At 37.9% G+C, this 17048-nt stretch overlaps 1 protein-coding gene across 2 annotated transcripts in view; it reads left to right on the forward strand.

Moving 5' to 3' along the window:
- Positions 1 to 17048, forward strand: part of aff2 (AF4/FMR2 family, member 2) — a 263231-nt gene that overhangs the window by 168113 nt on the left and 78070 nt on the right. For both annotated transcript variants that reach the window (XM_017474720.3, XM_017474719.3), the window contains exons 8-9: positions 8504 to 8555; positions 16038 to 16075. In XM_017474720.3, coding sequence (XP_017330209.1) covers positions 8504 to 8555; positions 16038 to 16075 — 90 coding nt within the window. The remainder of the gene's footprint in view (positions 1 to 8503; positions 8556 to 16037; positions 16076 to 17048) is intronic.

Below are 17048 nucleotides of genomic sequence, written 5' to 3' on the forward strand. Positions count from 1 at the left end.
CTATTCTTCTGACTCCCTGGTCAGAAATCTTGCGAGGAGCTCCTGTGCATGTCCGGTTGATGACGGTGTGATGTTGCTTCCACTTGCGGATAATGGCCCCAATGGTGCTTACTGGAAGATTCAGAAGTTTTGAAAAACGTCTGTATCCGATTCCATCAATATGTTTTGCAACAATAAGGTTGCGAAGGTCTTTTTTTGTGTGACACCTTGGCAAATAAAAGCCTTTTTATAGACTATCAATTTACTAACCCAGCTGATATTAATTTCCACAGATAGGGGGTATAATTACTTTCAGGATTTCAGCTGGTTCCTTGCCTTACCTTGCCTTGGAGGACTGCTTTTTCTTAGTGTGTTCAATCCTTTTTTCCTTTATTTATGGACTTTAATGTTGTGAATTCTTTATATTTCCAGATTTCTTGAGTTAATACTGATCTCTGGTGAAAATTTCCTGTGAATAACCTCATTGGACTTTGTGTACATTGAACCTGCAGCATTGGATCTTACTGAAGGATTTGGAAACGATGAGGATTTCTCAAACATTTAATAATATCAGTCTTTTCAGTTTTGAATAATGTAATAAACGTGTCACTCGAGGACTCAGACAGCAGATCCTGAAAGAGGACAGACTTGGTGTGATTTTGCTGCTCATTGACTAGACGTCTATCACGTGCTTTCCAGCTTTCTCTGGTTTATACTGAGGCAAGACAGCAGCGCAGCAGGTAGCAGTGGTGCCTCACAGCCGCAGGGTTCGATCCTGAGCTCGGGTTACTTTCCTGCACTGAGTTTCACATGTTCTCCATGCGTCCATGTGGGTTCCCTCCGGTTCTCTGCTTTGCTCCCACCTTACAAAAACATGGCTGTTAATGGATTGGCTACGCTAAATTGCCCTGCGGTCTGAGTGAGTGAGTGAGTGTGTGTGTGTGTGCATATGTGATGGACTGCAATGGGTTTTTCACCCGTCTAGGCTGAACTGCTACTGCTGGTTCTGGAGTTGCTTACAGCTCCACCACAAATCAGAGACATGGTGATGGAGAATGAATGAATGGATTACATATTGGTCCAAAAATAGAACTTTTTTTTTTTGTAAAATAAAGAATATTTTGTGACCCTAGCCAATGTTTTTTTTTTGTTTGTTTGTTTGTTTGTTTGTTTGTTTTTTGGTTTTTGTTTGGTTTTTTGGAAGGATTTTATTTATTTATTTATTTATTTATTTATTTATTTAACTTTTATCCTTTTGAGGTTTGGTGGGTTTCCTTTTGTTCTTTTGTTCTTGTCAGGTGGTTGGTGTTTTTTTTTTTTTTTTTTTTTAGAAAGAATTTTGTTACCTTGTTTATGGAAACTATTTTGTTTCTTTTTTGTAGTTTGTTTTTTTCTTTGTGAAAGAACTGATTCGCTTGTTTATTGAGATTTTTGGTTGTTGTTTTGTTTTTTTTGTAAAAGAATATTCTGTGACTAACAAACAAAAAGTTTTTTGTTTGTTTTGGGGTTGTTGTTTTGTTTTTGTTTTTTTTTAGTAAAAAGATTTTTATTTATTTATTGTTACCCTTATTTGTGGGTATTTGTTTTTGTTTTTCCTTTTTGGTGTTTGGTGAATTTTCTTTTGTTCTTTTTTTATTATTGGGTTGTTCTTTTTTGTATTGTTTTTGGATGAAAGAATTTTTTTACCTTATTTTTGTTTGTTTCTTTGTTTTTTGTATTTAAGTTTGCTTTGCTTGTTTATGGAGATTTTGTTTGTTTTTTGTCCATTTAGCATTTTTTTTGTAAAAAAAAAAAAAAAAAAAAAAAAAAAGAATATTTTGTGACTCTAGCCAATGTTTTGTGTGTCTCTTTTTGTTGTTGTTGTGGTTTTTTTTTTTGTTTTTTGTTTTTTTGTAAAAAGGTTTTTTAAAATGTTATTTGTTCTTTTGTTGTTGTTGGGTCATTGTTGGGTGGTTACCTTGTTTATGGGCATTTTTGTTGGTTTTCTTTCCTTGTTTTTATTTACTTTGTTTGTTTTTTTTTTACTTTGTGAAAGATAAAATATAGCTTTGCTTGTGTTTTTTTGTTTTGTAGATTTTTTGGGGTTTCTTTGTATTTGTCCATTTGACATTTTTTGTAAAAGAAAGAATATTTTGTTACCCTTGCTTATGTTTTTCCCATACACACATGTTCTCTGCTCATTTGAAGAGAGTTCAGAATAAACACACAGACACTTGTTTTAAATATTCATCATGTTACTGTGTCATTATGCCAAGATATGTAATACACTTGGGAATGGTAGGATGAACATTTTGTTGCACGTATTTTGGCACATCCCCTTTCTCTTTTGTCAGAGATTTTAAAAAAAGAAGAAAGCATTAAGCAAATCCACACTGGAACAAATTGAGTTCCTTTGCATTTTAGATCAGCTTTCACTAATGAAACTATGCCTCAGTGACGCCAGGGAAAAACTGAACGCATCTCAGGTTTCTCCTGTCAGATGTTAACACTTATGCCTTTTACGCCATCACCGTTGTGATTTTTCTTGGCTTTGTATCCAACACAAATAAAACTGCTCTCCATTTATAATCGGTATTATGTCTTTGGGTTCTTTTTCAAGTACATCTACGTCATGTTGAATATTGCGACCTTTAGAATATTGCGACTGTCAAAGAAAGGAGACCACAGAAAGGAGATTTACTTAGTAGTGATGTCTTTACACAATATATACATCATGTCACTAGCATGGATGAGACAAATTTACTTATTGTTTATATTTCATGTTTCCCTCCTCATATCTTCCTTATAAACCAGCCAGCTCTTTCTTTTTCCATGTATTAGAACCTATAAACTTCATACTTTCTGCATGTCCTTGTGGTTGAGAGGTTAATTTTGCAGCGTGGTAAACACTGGAGCAATTAGCCATTAAATATAGCTCCACTCTTAAACTCAAATTGCCCAGATGGGATCTTGCTCTGGAATAATATGTCTAATAAAGTCGGGTGTATTAGATCACTGGTTTCAGAGTTTCCCTTTCCAAACGACGCCGCAGACTGATTGTTTGTGTCGGCGACCTTGTTTAATCAGTAGTCAAACACTGGGCAAAAACAGATGTTCGACCGAAAACATCGCAGTCGCTTTCAAGAGCCGGAGGACGTCGCGTTGTTTTTACACAACTCTTTGCGGTGCCGTAAAATTCAGCAGCCACGTCGCTTCCCAGAATGCAAAGCGGTTTGTAACCTCAATCCTGCACCCAGTCAGACGTCTCTCTTCCCCCTCTTTTATTTCTTCTCTTCTCTCGGCTTTTGTCTTGTGCCATGTAGATCCGTGGCCAGGTTGTTGAAATAACCCCGTCTCGGTCTGTAGGAGAGGGAAATAGGAATTGAACACCAATTAGTGAGAATATACGTCAAAATTGATATTGTAGAATGTCTGAAACGATTTGTGTCTGAAGTGATCTGTGTAGCTTCCGTTTTATCAATGTAAGGATAAAGAATTTTTAATTTTCCATTTTCCATTCTTAACTCAAAAATATGAAATTCTAAAATTTAACTATAAAACAAAACACCTTTTTGAACTCCTTTCATCAACAAACACAAAGATCACTGAGAAAACACAAGGATTTGAACAGGGAAAGATGGAGGAATAATAATCTAATAGCAAAAGACTAAAGAATGGAGGCACATCATGGTATTGAAGCTGTATACCAATGGGATTGTCAAAATGTTTCATGTTTACCAACATTTCTGTCTCAAGTAGCCAGTCCATCCAGGATTTTGCAGAGTCCTTTTGTGATTGTTGCGGCCAAAAATGCTTGATTTTTCTGCGTTTTCTTTTTTTTTCCAAAATTTGCATTTTTTGTGTTTTTTTGCGGAAAACTACTTGAGCTGTCCTTCACAGTGATGGTTGGTTAAAGAGACCTTTTATCTGTACTCGTGTTCGTCACACGTGATTTGAAGAGGGCTTTGTCTGAATGTGTGTTGTGGTGATGTCACATGATGTGTCCTCAGAATATTGCAGAGTTGATATTGTGTTCCTTTCAGTGCTTCATTTGCTTGATTTTGTGTTCATTTCTGCGATCGCAGACATTGTGGAATTCTGAAGGGACTGACAGAAATTCTCGAGTGTCCACACAAGTTAAGAAGAAAAGGGACAAGTAGATGACAACTTCCTAGATAAATGAGATGTTTGTCTTCCTTTAAAATAACCCTCTTTGAACCTTTGAAAATTCGATTCAATTCAATTATATTTGTATAGCTCTTTTAACAATGGACATTGTCTCAGAGCATCTTTACAGAAATATATCAACACAGGATAGAGATTGTAAGCGTGTGGATTAATCCTTATTGAGCGAGCCGGTGGTGATTGTGGCGAGGAAAAACTCCCTAAGATGTTATGAGGAAGAAACCTTGAAAGGAACCAGACTCAGAAGGGAACCCGTCCTCATCTGGGTAACAACTTATAGTGTGAAAGTAAAAGAAAGTTCATTATGGTGTTTATATGAAGTCTGTTTGTTGAACTAGTCCACTGTTCACTAACGGAGACCTGAGTGCAAAACTGCATGTGGTAATTGCAGTCCCAAGGCCATCGCAGCAACCGTAGTCTCAGCAACCACGGCGAGAATGTCCATGTGGAATTGCGGTCCAAAACCATTTCCATGGTACTTCAAGCGGTACCATCCTTAACAATCTCCAGGCTGCTCTGCTTGGCTTCGTCCTCAGTAGCAGAATGTAGCCTCCAGTTGATGAGAGCTCCATCCAGAGGTAGGGCATCAAGATGGTTCAGGCAGGTCCAGAGTGCAGAAAGGGCAGGTTCACTGGCATCTCCATAATATCATGTGTAGCTCGACAGAAGGAGAGAGGGAGAGGGAGGTAAAGAGAGGGAGAGATTATTAGGTATGCTTACTATCCCATAATGGGTAAGACTGTGTACTTTACGTAAAAGAAAGTCTATTCATGGTAAGCTTGAGTAAACAAATATGTTTTCAGCCTGAGTCCCGAACACTAATCGGAAGGCTGTTCCATAACTGCGGGGCTTTGTAAGAGAACGCTCTTCCCCCTGCTGTAGCCTTCACTATTCGAGGTACCAACAAAAAAATCTATATGTATCCATACTTACGTTAAGATTGTCAATAAGGTTGTGAACGTAAATTTGACTCCCTTCTTCCACGGACCTCCAGAACTTGTGTCATAACTGATGAAATGTCAAAATATAAATCTGAAATTCAGGTCACCGTTTAGAGTCTGGGTTGTCTACTAAAATAAATGAAAAGTAAAAGTTTTTTTGCTCGAATCGTTTGATTGATTGTTTGGACAGAAGACACACATATTCTCTTAGTATGGACACATCAACAGAGCTAATTATACAATTTAAATGATTCTAGAGTCACTTAAGGTACACTTAACAGTCACCTGCTTTTTGGTAAACCTACCATATAGATTCACTTTGCAGGTATACAGTTACAGCGTCCTGTCTTCCCTGTGATTCTAGTCCTGACTTGTTTCCTTCAGGCTAGTCAGGTTCAAAATAAAGGCAGATGTCCACCATCAGGACAGTATCGCTGTCTGAAATACTCCGGTGATAAATTTGTTTGTGCCAGGCGAATCATTTCAGTGTGTGGAATCAACTCCAATGCTTTGCCATTGACTCTTAGTTTCCAGTGCCTGGAATCGGTGAATCACTTCTTTTTGGGATCAAATCCCTTTTAGTCTTGACCAAAAGTAAAAGCGCCTTGATTACGAGACACACTGATATAATTAATATTTGTGTATATTAAAAAATGAAATGCTAAATATATAACTATTTAGGTTAAAAAAAATAATAATAACTCTATAGGCATAGAATTACAGCCTTCTGTCTTCCCAGCGTTTCTGTTTCTAACTTGTTCAGTTCCTACCAGTCATTCAAAATAAAGGCGGATATCCACGACTACATGTACAGTCTATTGTCGTCTACTTGTATCACTGTCAGATGCTAAATTCATCTGGTTTGTGCGAGACGAATCATTTCAGTATGTGAAATCAACTCCGAAGCTTTGCCTAGAATCGGTGAAATGACTCTTTTTGGAAATGAATCCCAGCTGAAAGCAGGATTCGTGCGTCACTTACAGCATATTATAAATATTTGTAGGCATTAAGAAAATTAAATGCTAAAATGATTGATGTTCCTGGGGTGGAAAAAAAATTGTTTAACTGACGATAAATGAACTGATTCAAACAGTGTGTGATCATAACATAGATCATAGTCATTGATAATGAAATGTGTTTAAAGGCAGGTGTACCCAATAAACTGTTGTTTTCAAGGTTTCCTATGGCATTTCTAGAACGTTTTGAAACTTGTGTAATCCCTCCAAACCACACTCTAAAACCCACACAGATAAACATGCACACTGGCCATGGATCAGCCATTATAAACTGAAAATCCTGCCTGATTGCACCTCCAGCACCTGGTCTCCCGTGCAGGCCGACACTGACATCTGTTAGGTATTATGAGGGTAATGACTGGGAGTTTTGTTCAAAGTTCCCCACGTTTTCTGCTGCCGCACGACAGCTTAGGTCATAGAAAACTAAACCTTAAACACATTTCCCCCATTTATAGAGCCTGTTTTTATTGTTCCAGTGTTAGGAGGAAAATTCCTTACTTGGCCCTTTTTTTTTTACAGCCCTGTTGTGTTCTGGTGGCCATCAGGACCTGACATTCAGAAATATCGCTCAACAAGCTATCAGGATGATGTCATGTGACCCTCATAACTACAACACAGATGACATCATGCTCTGATTCTCGGGTTTTAACGAGGTCATGGCTTGGTGTATTTTATATACTGTATCACAAGATTCTATGTACAGGATGGGAGATTAGCTAGCAGTACTCCCCACAGTACAAGTAAGACAGTAGAGCCAAAATACCCCCTCTGAACAGGTGAATAGGAATGAATAAGACTAGTAAGCCTTAGAAGACCTTGATATTCTGTCAGCTCGGAGAAGGAGAAGAGAAAAAAATCAATACCTATTCATTTTACAGGTTGTTTATTGAAGATTACAACCTGTGCCTAGCAAAGACTTAAATAAACTCACAATGGTGTTCAAAAATTGGTTTACAATCTCATATAATGTGTTGATTCATTCGAAATAGCAACATTTCTGACAGAAATGCCCACTTTGAGATCAATTTCATGTATATATTAATGTGCTTCTTCTATTAGGTGAATAATTTATGGTTTTTTTTTTTTTTATTATAAAATCAACAAATTCAGGGGGACTTGTTGGCCAAATATAGTCAAATAGAGTATTTTATATACATACATACATACATACATACATACATACATACATACATACATACATAAATAAATACACAAAAAAGAGCTGAGTGTTGTTGAGGTTATACTATATGTCGTAAGTGATAAATCAGGAATAAAAGCAGGTGCGTGCATGCAGTTAAAGGAAAATAATCAACGACCAGGTGGTGTTGTGCGACCCGAAACAAAGCGGAGTTACTGTCACCGCCCAGAAGTTGATTATTTTTAGTACATCCTGAAGTGTTTTATTCCTCTTATACCACCACAGCAAATGTGACAATACTAAAAAAAAAAAACTTATTTGGATGATGTCATACTTTTTAAATATTTATAGATACATCAAATGTTGTGGAAAGTCAGCAAAGCAAGTTAGTTCCTGTTACAAATAACTTTATAGCAGCTATGAAGAGTCGTTCCCTCACCGGCCTCTCTTTTCTCTTTCTTGAAGTTAATAAGACAAAAAACATGTAGCTTGTTATGTTACAGAGAAACTGGAAAGTGCAAAGTCCTCTGTCCAGAACACTTAAAGTTACAGCTTTACCTCTGACTGTGCAAAGCGCTGACACTGGAGACTTCTTCGAAAAATGCTAAATAAACCTTTCCTCACACACACACACAAAAAATCCACCATGTCAACAATGACACATTTTTTAATCTGAGGGTGTTAATTAATTAAAAAGATTTGTCTTGGGGAGGGGAGGGGGGGACACATTGGTTAGCACGTTTGCCTCGTACCTCCGAGGTTGGGAGTTCGAATCCCGCCTTTGCCCTGTGTCCGCGGAGCTTACATGTTGTCCTCGTGCTTCAGGGGTTTCCTCCGGGTACTCCGGTTTCCTCCCACATTCCAAAGACATGTGTTGTAGGCTGTTTGACATTTCTAAATTGTGTGAATGTGTGTGCGATTGTGCCCTGTGATGGGTTGGTACCTCGTCCAGTGTGTCTGCCGCCCTGTGTCCCGAGCTCCCTGGGATAGGTTCCAGGCGGTACAGAAAATGGGTCTATGGATTTATCTTGGACGAGGCACTATTGTCAGCATGGTTGTAGATAATGAATCAACAACATCTGACCAATCAGATTTGAGAATCGGGTTGGGGCACATCACACTACCCTGTTGCGTAATAATTTCCTACAATGTTGTGGTTCATTCTTTTTATTTATTTATTTCCTTTTGCCCTTTCAGATGACAAAGCTTTTTGTTATTCATGACTTTGATCATGTTTTTTTTTTTTTTTTTTGCTTGTATTTCAGAATGCTGGAAGATGACTTGAAGATCAGCAGTGATGAAGAAGACAATGAACAGGTGAGAGACAGTATAAATGATATCGGGGGGGGGGGGGGGGGGGGCTTTAAATCACTCTTCATTTAAAAGCTTTAATTGTTTAATTGTTGCTTAAACGAATGTTCCCAGAAAATGAATGGACCACATGGAAAATGTTCACCTCTAGTGTGTCGTGAAGTGATTTCTGTGCTGTTGGAAATGTTGTGAGTGAGCATACTGATTGTGTAAATACTCTCTGATTAGCTTTGACCTTTCTTTTGTGCTTGGAAACCACGTTTTTATCATTTATATTTGATTTGTTTTGATTGAGCTTGCAAATTAGCAGCATTCTATTCTCACGATATGAGACATTTTTATAGACAATTTAATCACCTCTCTCTTACACACACACACACACACACACACACGCACACACACACACACACACACACACACACTCACTCTCTCTCACCATGCACTCCTTCCTGCGATCATCTCACTCACAGGCTTGGGGGTAACAGAATACATGTAACAGCGTTACGTAATCAGGATACAAAAAGACCATAGCTGTAATCCGTTACAGTTACGTCAAAAAAAACTAAGTAATCAGATCACAGGTACATTTAGTAAAACATGGGAATACTATCAGGATTACAATTTTTCATTTAAAACCAAAGAAATGAAACTTTTGACATAACACAATATAAACAGCTGCTTGATTATAGTTCTGGTTCTCTCTTGCCAGTCGTGACTCACGTAAGCAACCTCCTGGTGCATGCACTAATACATTTTGTGCAAAGTTAATTTGGTAGAAATGAACAAAAACTGTTCTCTGAAACGCTTTTGTTAGGGTGTCCATACGTCCTCTTTTTCCCAGGACATGTCCTCTTTTTCTGACCTTAAAAAAGCGACCAGTAGGGATGTCTAAATTTGAGAAAATGTCCAGGATTCGACTTTAGTTTCATTATGATGTGCTTATGGTCTAATACTGCATCAGATGTGCGCATATTCCCGCCTTCTCACACACTGATTGGTCGATTATAAAAGGCTTGTAGCAACTATTGGCCAAATTCCTGCCTCTCAACCATTAGCCTACTCTCAGTGAACGTGCGAAGGTGAAGCGCTGTTGTGTACGGCATCAAACGGTTGCTTGATGATAGCAGCAAATGATGTCATCGCAAATTTCATGTCATCGCATTGCTTCATATTACATGGCCATGGCATCTAATATTTTATGTTACTCCATGGACATTCAAAAGAATGTAGGAATTTATATATATTTATGTGATGCTAATTGTGCTAATAGTGTGTGTTTTTCAGTGTATTCAAATCTGCATTCACAGTAACACTTTTTTTTTCAACACTATTAAGACACGGAGGTGTCCTCTTTTTTTGGAAAACCAGAATATGGTCACCCGAACTTTTGTTCGCATCATAGACAGTGATCTTTTATTTATTCATTTATATATTTATTTTCTCAAAACAAATCCAAACATTGAACACGTTGAAGCTCTAAAATAAGCTCTAAATAAAAGTATTTCCGATCATATTGCTTTTCTCTTGACTTTATTTACATATGTGACCTTTAACTAATCCAAAAACAATCAGATTGCATTACTTTCATATTGTGAGACTTGGATTACGATACCGATAACATTTTTTCATAAAGTAATTTGTAACTGTAACGGAATACATTTGTAAAGTAACCCTCCTGACACTGCTCATTCACATGTACACACTGACACGCACAAACCTACAGCACACATCTCACTGTGCCACACTCGGTCAATAATGGACTAGCTGGACTACATAAGGGATAATGAGCATGTTTTCCAAAATAGTGTGTGTGTGTGTGTGTGTGTGTGTGTGTGTGTGTGTGTGTGTGTACAATCTTATTGTGTCCACATAAAACCATATCCAAACCAATTAACCTCCATCTCCCTCCTGCCCCTATCTCTCTCTCTCTCTCTCTCTCTCTCTCTCTCTCTCTCTCTTTTTCTCAGACACACACACAGACATTTTGCTTACGATTGTATAGAGATACACTATCTGATACAAATTACCTGGTAAATTACAGACAAAATAGTTTAACCATGTATTTGTCCCTTGTTTATGACCCTTGCCCTTCCCTTTGCCATTCTTTGCACTTCTATTTTCTCTAGCTTTTATATATATATATATATATATATATATATATATATATATATATATATATATATATATATATATATATATATTGCTATAGAACAATAACAGTGCCACAGTCTCCTGACATACATAGCTGGGCAAAAAGCAGCCTTTTCCCTGAAGCACAGTCTCTGTTAAGCTTTTATTTAAGCTCATGATTATATCAACATTGTTTCTCCCAAATGGTTTGAGAGCAAAGTGGGATTACACAGAGGCCTCAGAGATAAGACACCTCCAAACCCACTTTGCGAATTAGTGCTGTCTTTATTTACGAGTTTCCTTATTAATCAGTCAGTGTCTTGCTCCATCCTCTGTGATTGAAAAAGATACTGAGGACAATGTTGGACGAGCTAATGGCATTTTTACAAGATTGTATTCAAGTCTAGGTTTTCATTTTGGGTTTAAATCAGTGCTGTATTTGAGGGTGCGGTGCTTATATGAGTGTATCAGGTGCACTGTGTACATTTACTGGCCATCTACACATTATCTGTGTCTGTGGCTGTCTAAAGTGCCACTGTCTGCTGGTTGGTTCTGGTTGGTGGATGGTTTATCAGCCCTACAGAGATATAGAGGAGTTTACAACCTCCAGTAACACTGAGACAACTGATTCACTCATATCAGTGATACACACTACCATGTTAGTGTCACTGCTGTGCTGGGATTGGTCCACTATTCAGATAATATTTAGTGAGTGGTGGTCATGTGTTGACCCATGGACTACACTAGACTAGGCTGGTCATTTGACAGAAAATTATTAATATGCATAAATAATATGGTATATTATATGTATATATTTCAATTTTATAAAATTAGTTGGCTGGCTAGTTGATTGGCTGCCTGCCTAATGAGTCTTCATTGGTCACATATACAGTAGAGCACAATGAAATTGTTTTATTTGCATACCCCAGCCTGTCAGAAAGCTTAGGAAGCTGGGGTCAGCCATGATACAGCACCCCTGGAGCAGAGAGATTAAGGGCCTTGCTCAAGGGCTCAACAGTGGCAGCTTGGCAGTGCTGGGGCTTGAACCCCCGACTTTCCAATCAATAATCCAGAGCCTTAACCGCTAAGCTACCACTGCCCTACTGGCTAGTTGGCTGGTGGGTTGATTGGTAGGTTGACTGGTTGGCTAGTTGGCTGGTTGGTTGGCTGCCTGGTAGGATGGTTGGTTGGTTGCCTCGTTGGCTCGTTGGTTGGCTAATTGGCTGGTAGGTTGGCTGCCTGGTAGGTTGGCTGGTTGGTTGGTTAGTTGGTTGGCTGGCTGGTTGGTTGGTTGGATGATTGGTTGGTTATGTTTTTTGTTTGTTTGTTTATTTGTTTAGTTTTTTGCTACCCTACCTGTGCAGGGTATATTTATATATATATAAATAATTGTGTGTGTTTGTGTGTGTGTGTGTGCCTGTTTGTGTGTGTGTGTGTGTGTGTGTGTGTGTGTGTGTGCATGCATATTGGTTTAGCTTTAGATGAGAAACTACTGTGTGTGCTTATAAAAAAATTGATTTCAAAAATAAATAAATAAATAATAGTCAGTGTTTGATAGCTTTATATTGAGTATTGTCTGAAAAAATGTAATCTTAGCCTTAAGGACAATGACCATTCAGAAATTTTAGATAGCTAGCTATCTCAGAGGGAATGTGTCTTTTCAGTAAGGTATAACTATAGAGCAACTTGACAGTCAGATTGTATGGCCAATGCACTTAATTTGGAGTAATTTTGGACCTTGGGCTGAAACGTTTATCACTAAAAGGGCGGCCGCTGTTTTTTCAAATGGTGTATAAAAAAAAATGGATGTCACTGTCAGTGGAGTTGACAGTGATAGCTGTTCTCAACAAAATTACTCTGCAATTTTTATAACCTTCACATTTATTACTAAATTTCTCAGTAATAAATCTCTTCTTGTGCCTGATGTTTGCAGAATGGAGCACTTAGTGCAGAATGAACAAACGGATGAATGTATTATTTGGCGTATTTTGATAAATACACTAATTTTGCTGTTTGATGCTGCTTTGTTCATTGCACTACATGACCATTTTTCAGTGTTTCCAAATAATTTCATATGCACTGTACGTTTTATTTAGCTAATTGATGCCTTGTCCCCCCTGTTGTTCAGAACTGAACATTTGAGTTGTGCCATTCATCATGCTGTGAAAAGCTTCAGCTTAGGCTTGATTTCACTATGCTAAAATCTTTTGTCATGCTGCCTTTTCGAAAAATAGTAGCACTCTCTCTCTCTCTCTCTCTCTCTCTCTCTCTCTCTCTCTCTCTCTCTCTCTCTCTCTCTTTCACACACACACACACACACACACACACACACACACACACACACACACACTGCCATCTCAGTTTGCTGTGAGAAACGTTCCCTGTTTCTCTCAAGCAGAAAAGCCCAAAACACTGCAAACACTAACAAAATTTTACTTGTGTTTATGTGTGAGCTTGTGTGTCTGTTGTGTGTGTGTGTGCATGTGTGTGTATGTGTACTATATATGTGTGTGGTCATGTGCCTATGCCCACGTGCATATGTGTGTGTGTGCGCATGTGTGTTTGTGTGTGTGTGCCCACACATGCCGTGCTATCCTTACTGCCCCCAGCTGGGTTGCCTAGCAACGCCGGAACGTGTGCGGCTTGGAAGAAGCCCAAATTCCCCGCAGAGCAGGAAACAGCAATAAGAGCCTCTGTGACAAACGATCTGCGCTCTTTCATCTAATACACTGTGAAGATCACTGGCTCCTCTCACTGAATGATAAATGGACTGTATACAGATCAATGGCCACAGCAATAAGCCCGGGACGCCAGTCTGTGCCCGCTTAGGCGGCCCAGGTAGCACCAGACGAGCTCCACGTTCACGTACGGCTCAGATATCTCAATCCATCCCCATTTACTCCGATGCACCCGTTTCTGACCATCAAGTAGTGTCATTTATTATTGTAGTCCAATATACACATATACAGCACGATGAAATATTGTGCCTCGCTGACCACACACATGACTATACACAAAAACACCTGCAATATCTACCTGTAAATTACTGTTTCAAAGTATGATAAATATATAGCATTGTGTAACTGTGCTAGGTTTAGGCAGCTAACACACCAATAGATTACTTTAAAAAAAAAAAGACTAATTTTAAACATAATGTATGCAGTTTAGTGTTAATAAATTCGGGCCAAATTCAGACTTGGCAACATAAATCCAAAAGATATGTCAATACTGTATTTATTAAGAGGAACGTGACCTGTAATCAGTATCGGGTTATGCACCTGCTGAAATTTTTACGGGCTGTAGTAAATGCTTCCAAGGGTAGACTTCTCTTGACTTCTTTCATTTTGATTTTCATCGTTAATAATCAAATAGCACCAATGTTTTTGCTGCACTCTCCTGTAAAGAAAACATGACCACAGTTTGAAGGATAAACTGACCAAGCACTCATATGCTAGTTTTATCTACTCTGCTTAAGAAACTGACACTTTCAATTAATAGTGTCATATTTATGTATTGAATATTGAGCCCAAATGGCATTCCGTATACTTTTGAGTGTAACATTTCACTCAAGCCGATATAGTGCAACAAAACTACATGCTCTTGAAAAAGACAGGAAAACTACAAGAAAACCACATGAACTCTGAATACAGCCGAACGTTATTTACCTCACAATACGAGCTAACACCAGCATGCTAGCTAACTTCGATAATGTTACCTATATATTTTTGTGTTTTGACTACGTTTAGTTAGGTAGTTATCTGGCCATAGCTAGCTCACCAACACTACACGAAGCGCCTGCAGTGATTAAGAAACACGTTGTGTTTGGCTAAATATAGTTAACGTGAAAAGACTTTGTGTGACAATATCTACCATAAACATCTGTTTCAAAGTTTAATAAATATAGGACATGGTTACATAGGACTTAGATATATGCAACTACTGTAAGCTAGCAGTAGCTTGCTAATACAAACACACTGAAAGACTGGATTTAAGCTAGTCAGATTTGTGTAAATATGAACATAACTTATGCCATGTTAATTGACTTTTACGAACAATGTTAGTTGTTTCAGCAACATCAGGACGCTAGCTCGTTTAGATATTGCTACCTACATGTTGCAGTTACTTCCAGTTAGCCAGTTAGATGCTCAAAGCTAGCTAGCAAACATTTTACATCTGGTGTGTAAAAAAAAAAAAAAGAAGAAGAAAATGAAAAGAAAGTGGTGTTTCTATGAATGTTTGTCATAAGTAAATATCCTTCAGGGAAAGCAGCTTTGTGTTTGGCTAAATGTAGTTTAGTGAAAATAATTTGTGTTTATTTTTCTGAGGTAAAATATCCTGTTAATATGCAGATATGAGTAAATTGTAAAGTCAGTGTTTCTGAACAATTCTTTCTTATACTGAATACATTCAAGATGTCATTTATCTTAAACCTTTCCTGTATTTACTGTTGTTTTTAAAAAAAAGTTTTGGCTTAGCATGGTGTTAGAATTATGGGACTACAGTTAGCTCGATGCTACCAGTACTGAGTTGGAGGATAAATGAGCCTTGGAGTTGTATTAACCTGAGGTTCCTGACTGTGTAAATTGGATGTGATTTCTCATTCTCTGTCCACCAGCTTTGTATCAGTTAAAAGTATAACAGTATAAAAGTTTGTTCTTGTAAAGAGGTGAGTAAAGCCAGACCCAGAACAATTAGCAATGCCTAATTCAGGGTTTGCTAACTGCTTCTTTTTCTTTCTTTTTTCAACAAATGCAAAACATGAACGGGTTTTTGTATTATTATTATTTTTTAATGTCATCAGGTTATATCAAGATGACATCTCTGTTTATTATTTTCTTTTTCTCTCTAATAAATAAATAAATAAATAAATAAATAAAACAGTACAGTTTGTGAATAGTTGAACAGTTTGTGTTGTTTTGGCTCTTTGCTCCTACACGTTGGAGTTGCTATAAACAGGTACGAGGATAAAGTACATTATGTCAGCTTTAATCTAAGCGTGTTTATATAAAATATAGTTAAACCACATAGAGGTTGATGTTCAGAACTTGAATCTCAAATACGATGGAATTCAGAGCCAACAGAAATTCTTTATGTACTGCCCTTTTACGCAGTGCTGTTCGACTTTTCTGGTGTTGAATTGCTGCTTATACTGCCTTATAAATAAAATACAAAATAATCAAGAATCCTCTGTTAGGATGAAAATCCATTTGTTAGCCTCAAGCTAACATTGATCTACTGTCTAAAGTGATCATACAATACTTGAGCAGCCTTAAGCAGTTGTGTTAATTAAATTTGTATGTATGATGCACTCAATCCTGCTTTGCTCTTCATCTAACTGACATTGTCTCTCATTCACAGGCTGCAGAGAAACCCAAAACCAGGAGCACACCTCCAAAGTAAGTGACTGTTTCAGGCTGATTTGTTTCATCATGCACCCAGATGGACTATTAGACACAGTCCTGCTTCGACTTTTTCACAGCTGGAGGATTGTGAAGTATCGGATGAGACCTGAGTCTCAAACGCGAGAGTTCAGTTTCACAAGAACTGTTATTTTCCATCTTTTATCGAAAAAAATAATAGTCTCTACCCAGAATTCTTCACCATTTACACTGATATCATCTTTTTAAAAGTTTGCTCTTATTATCTGAAAACGGTAATCGAAGAAATATGATGTACACCCACCGGCCACTTTATTAGGAACACCTGTACACCTACGCATTTATGCAATTATTCGATTAATTTCTGCAGGACGGTGCATGAAAGCATGCAGATATATGTCAAGCGCTTCATTTCACTTTATGTTCACATCAAATATCAGAATGGCAGAAGGGGGGTTCAGGGATTTGACCTTTGGTGGTTTTATGAGAGAGATCCAAGGTGAATAGCCAGACTGGTTCGAACAGCAAGGCTGCATAACTCAAATAACCACTCGTTACAACCATGGTGAGCAGAAAAGCAATTTAAGTATTTTAGTTGTAAAAATGACCAAAATACTAATTTCTATATCAGGTCTACTGGCAAATATTGACTGTTTTTCTATGGGTGACCACCCGCCTCCATTCGTTAATCAGTCCGTACAGAAAATGTGGGGTTTTTTTGTGTTTGTTGCAGCCACAAATGCTTGTATGCGCATTGTGATGACGTCACATGACGCGTCCTGGTTCAAATATGTGTAAAATCAGCGATAATTTTTAAAAATTACAAACTCCTCCGAACATTACGCCGTTTGCTTAATTTTGCGTTCATTTCAGCTATCACAAAATCTCCCGAAATCCTGGAGGGACTGGTCAGTGGGTGCAGCAGCTGGTGCCGTAGATGTGATCGGAGGCAGAGGCACAGCAACAGACAGAAAAAAACTGGAGTTGTCCT

The sequence above is a fragment of the Ictalurus punctatus genome, chromosome 8 (assembly GCF_001660625.3).
Source record: "Ictalurus punctatus breed USDA103 chromosome 8, Coco_2.0, whole genome shotgun sequence".
NCBI lineage: Eukaryota > Metazoa > Chordata > Actinopteri > Siluriformes > Ictaluridae > Ictalurus > Ictalurus punctatus.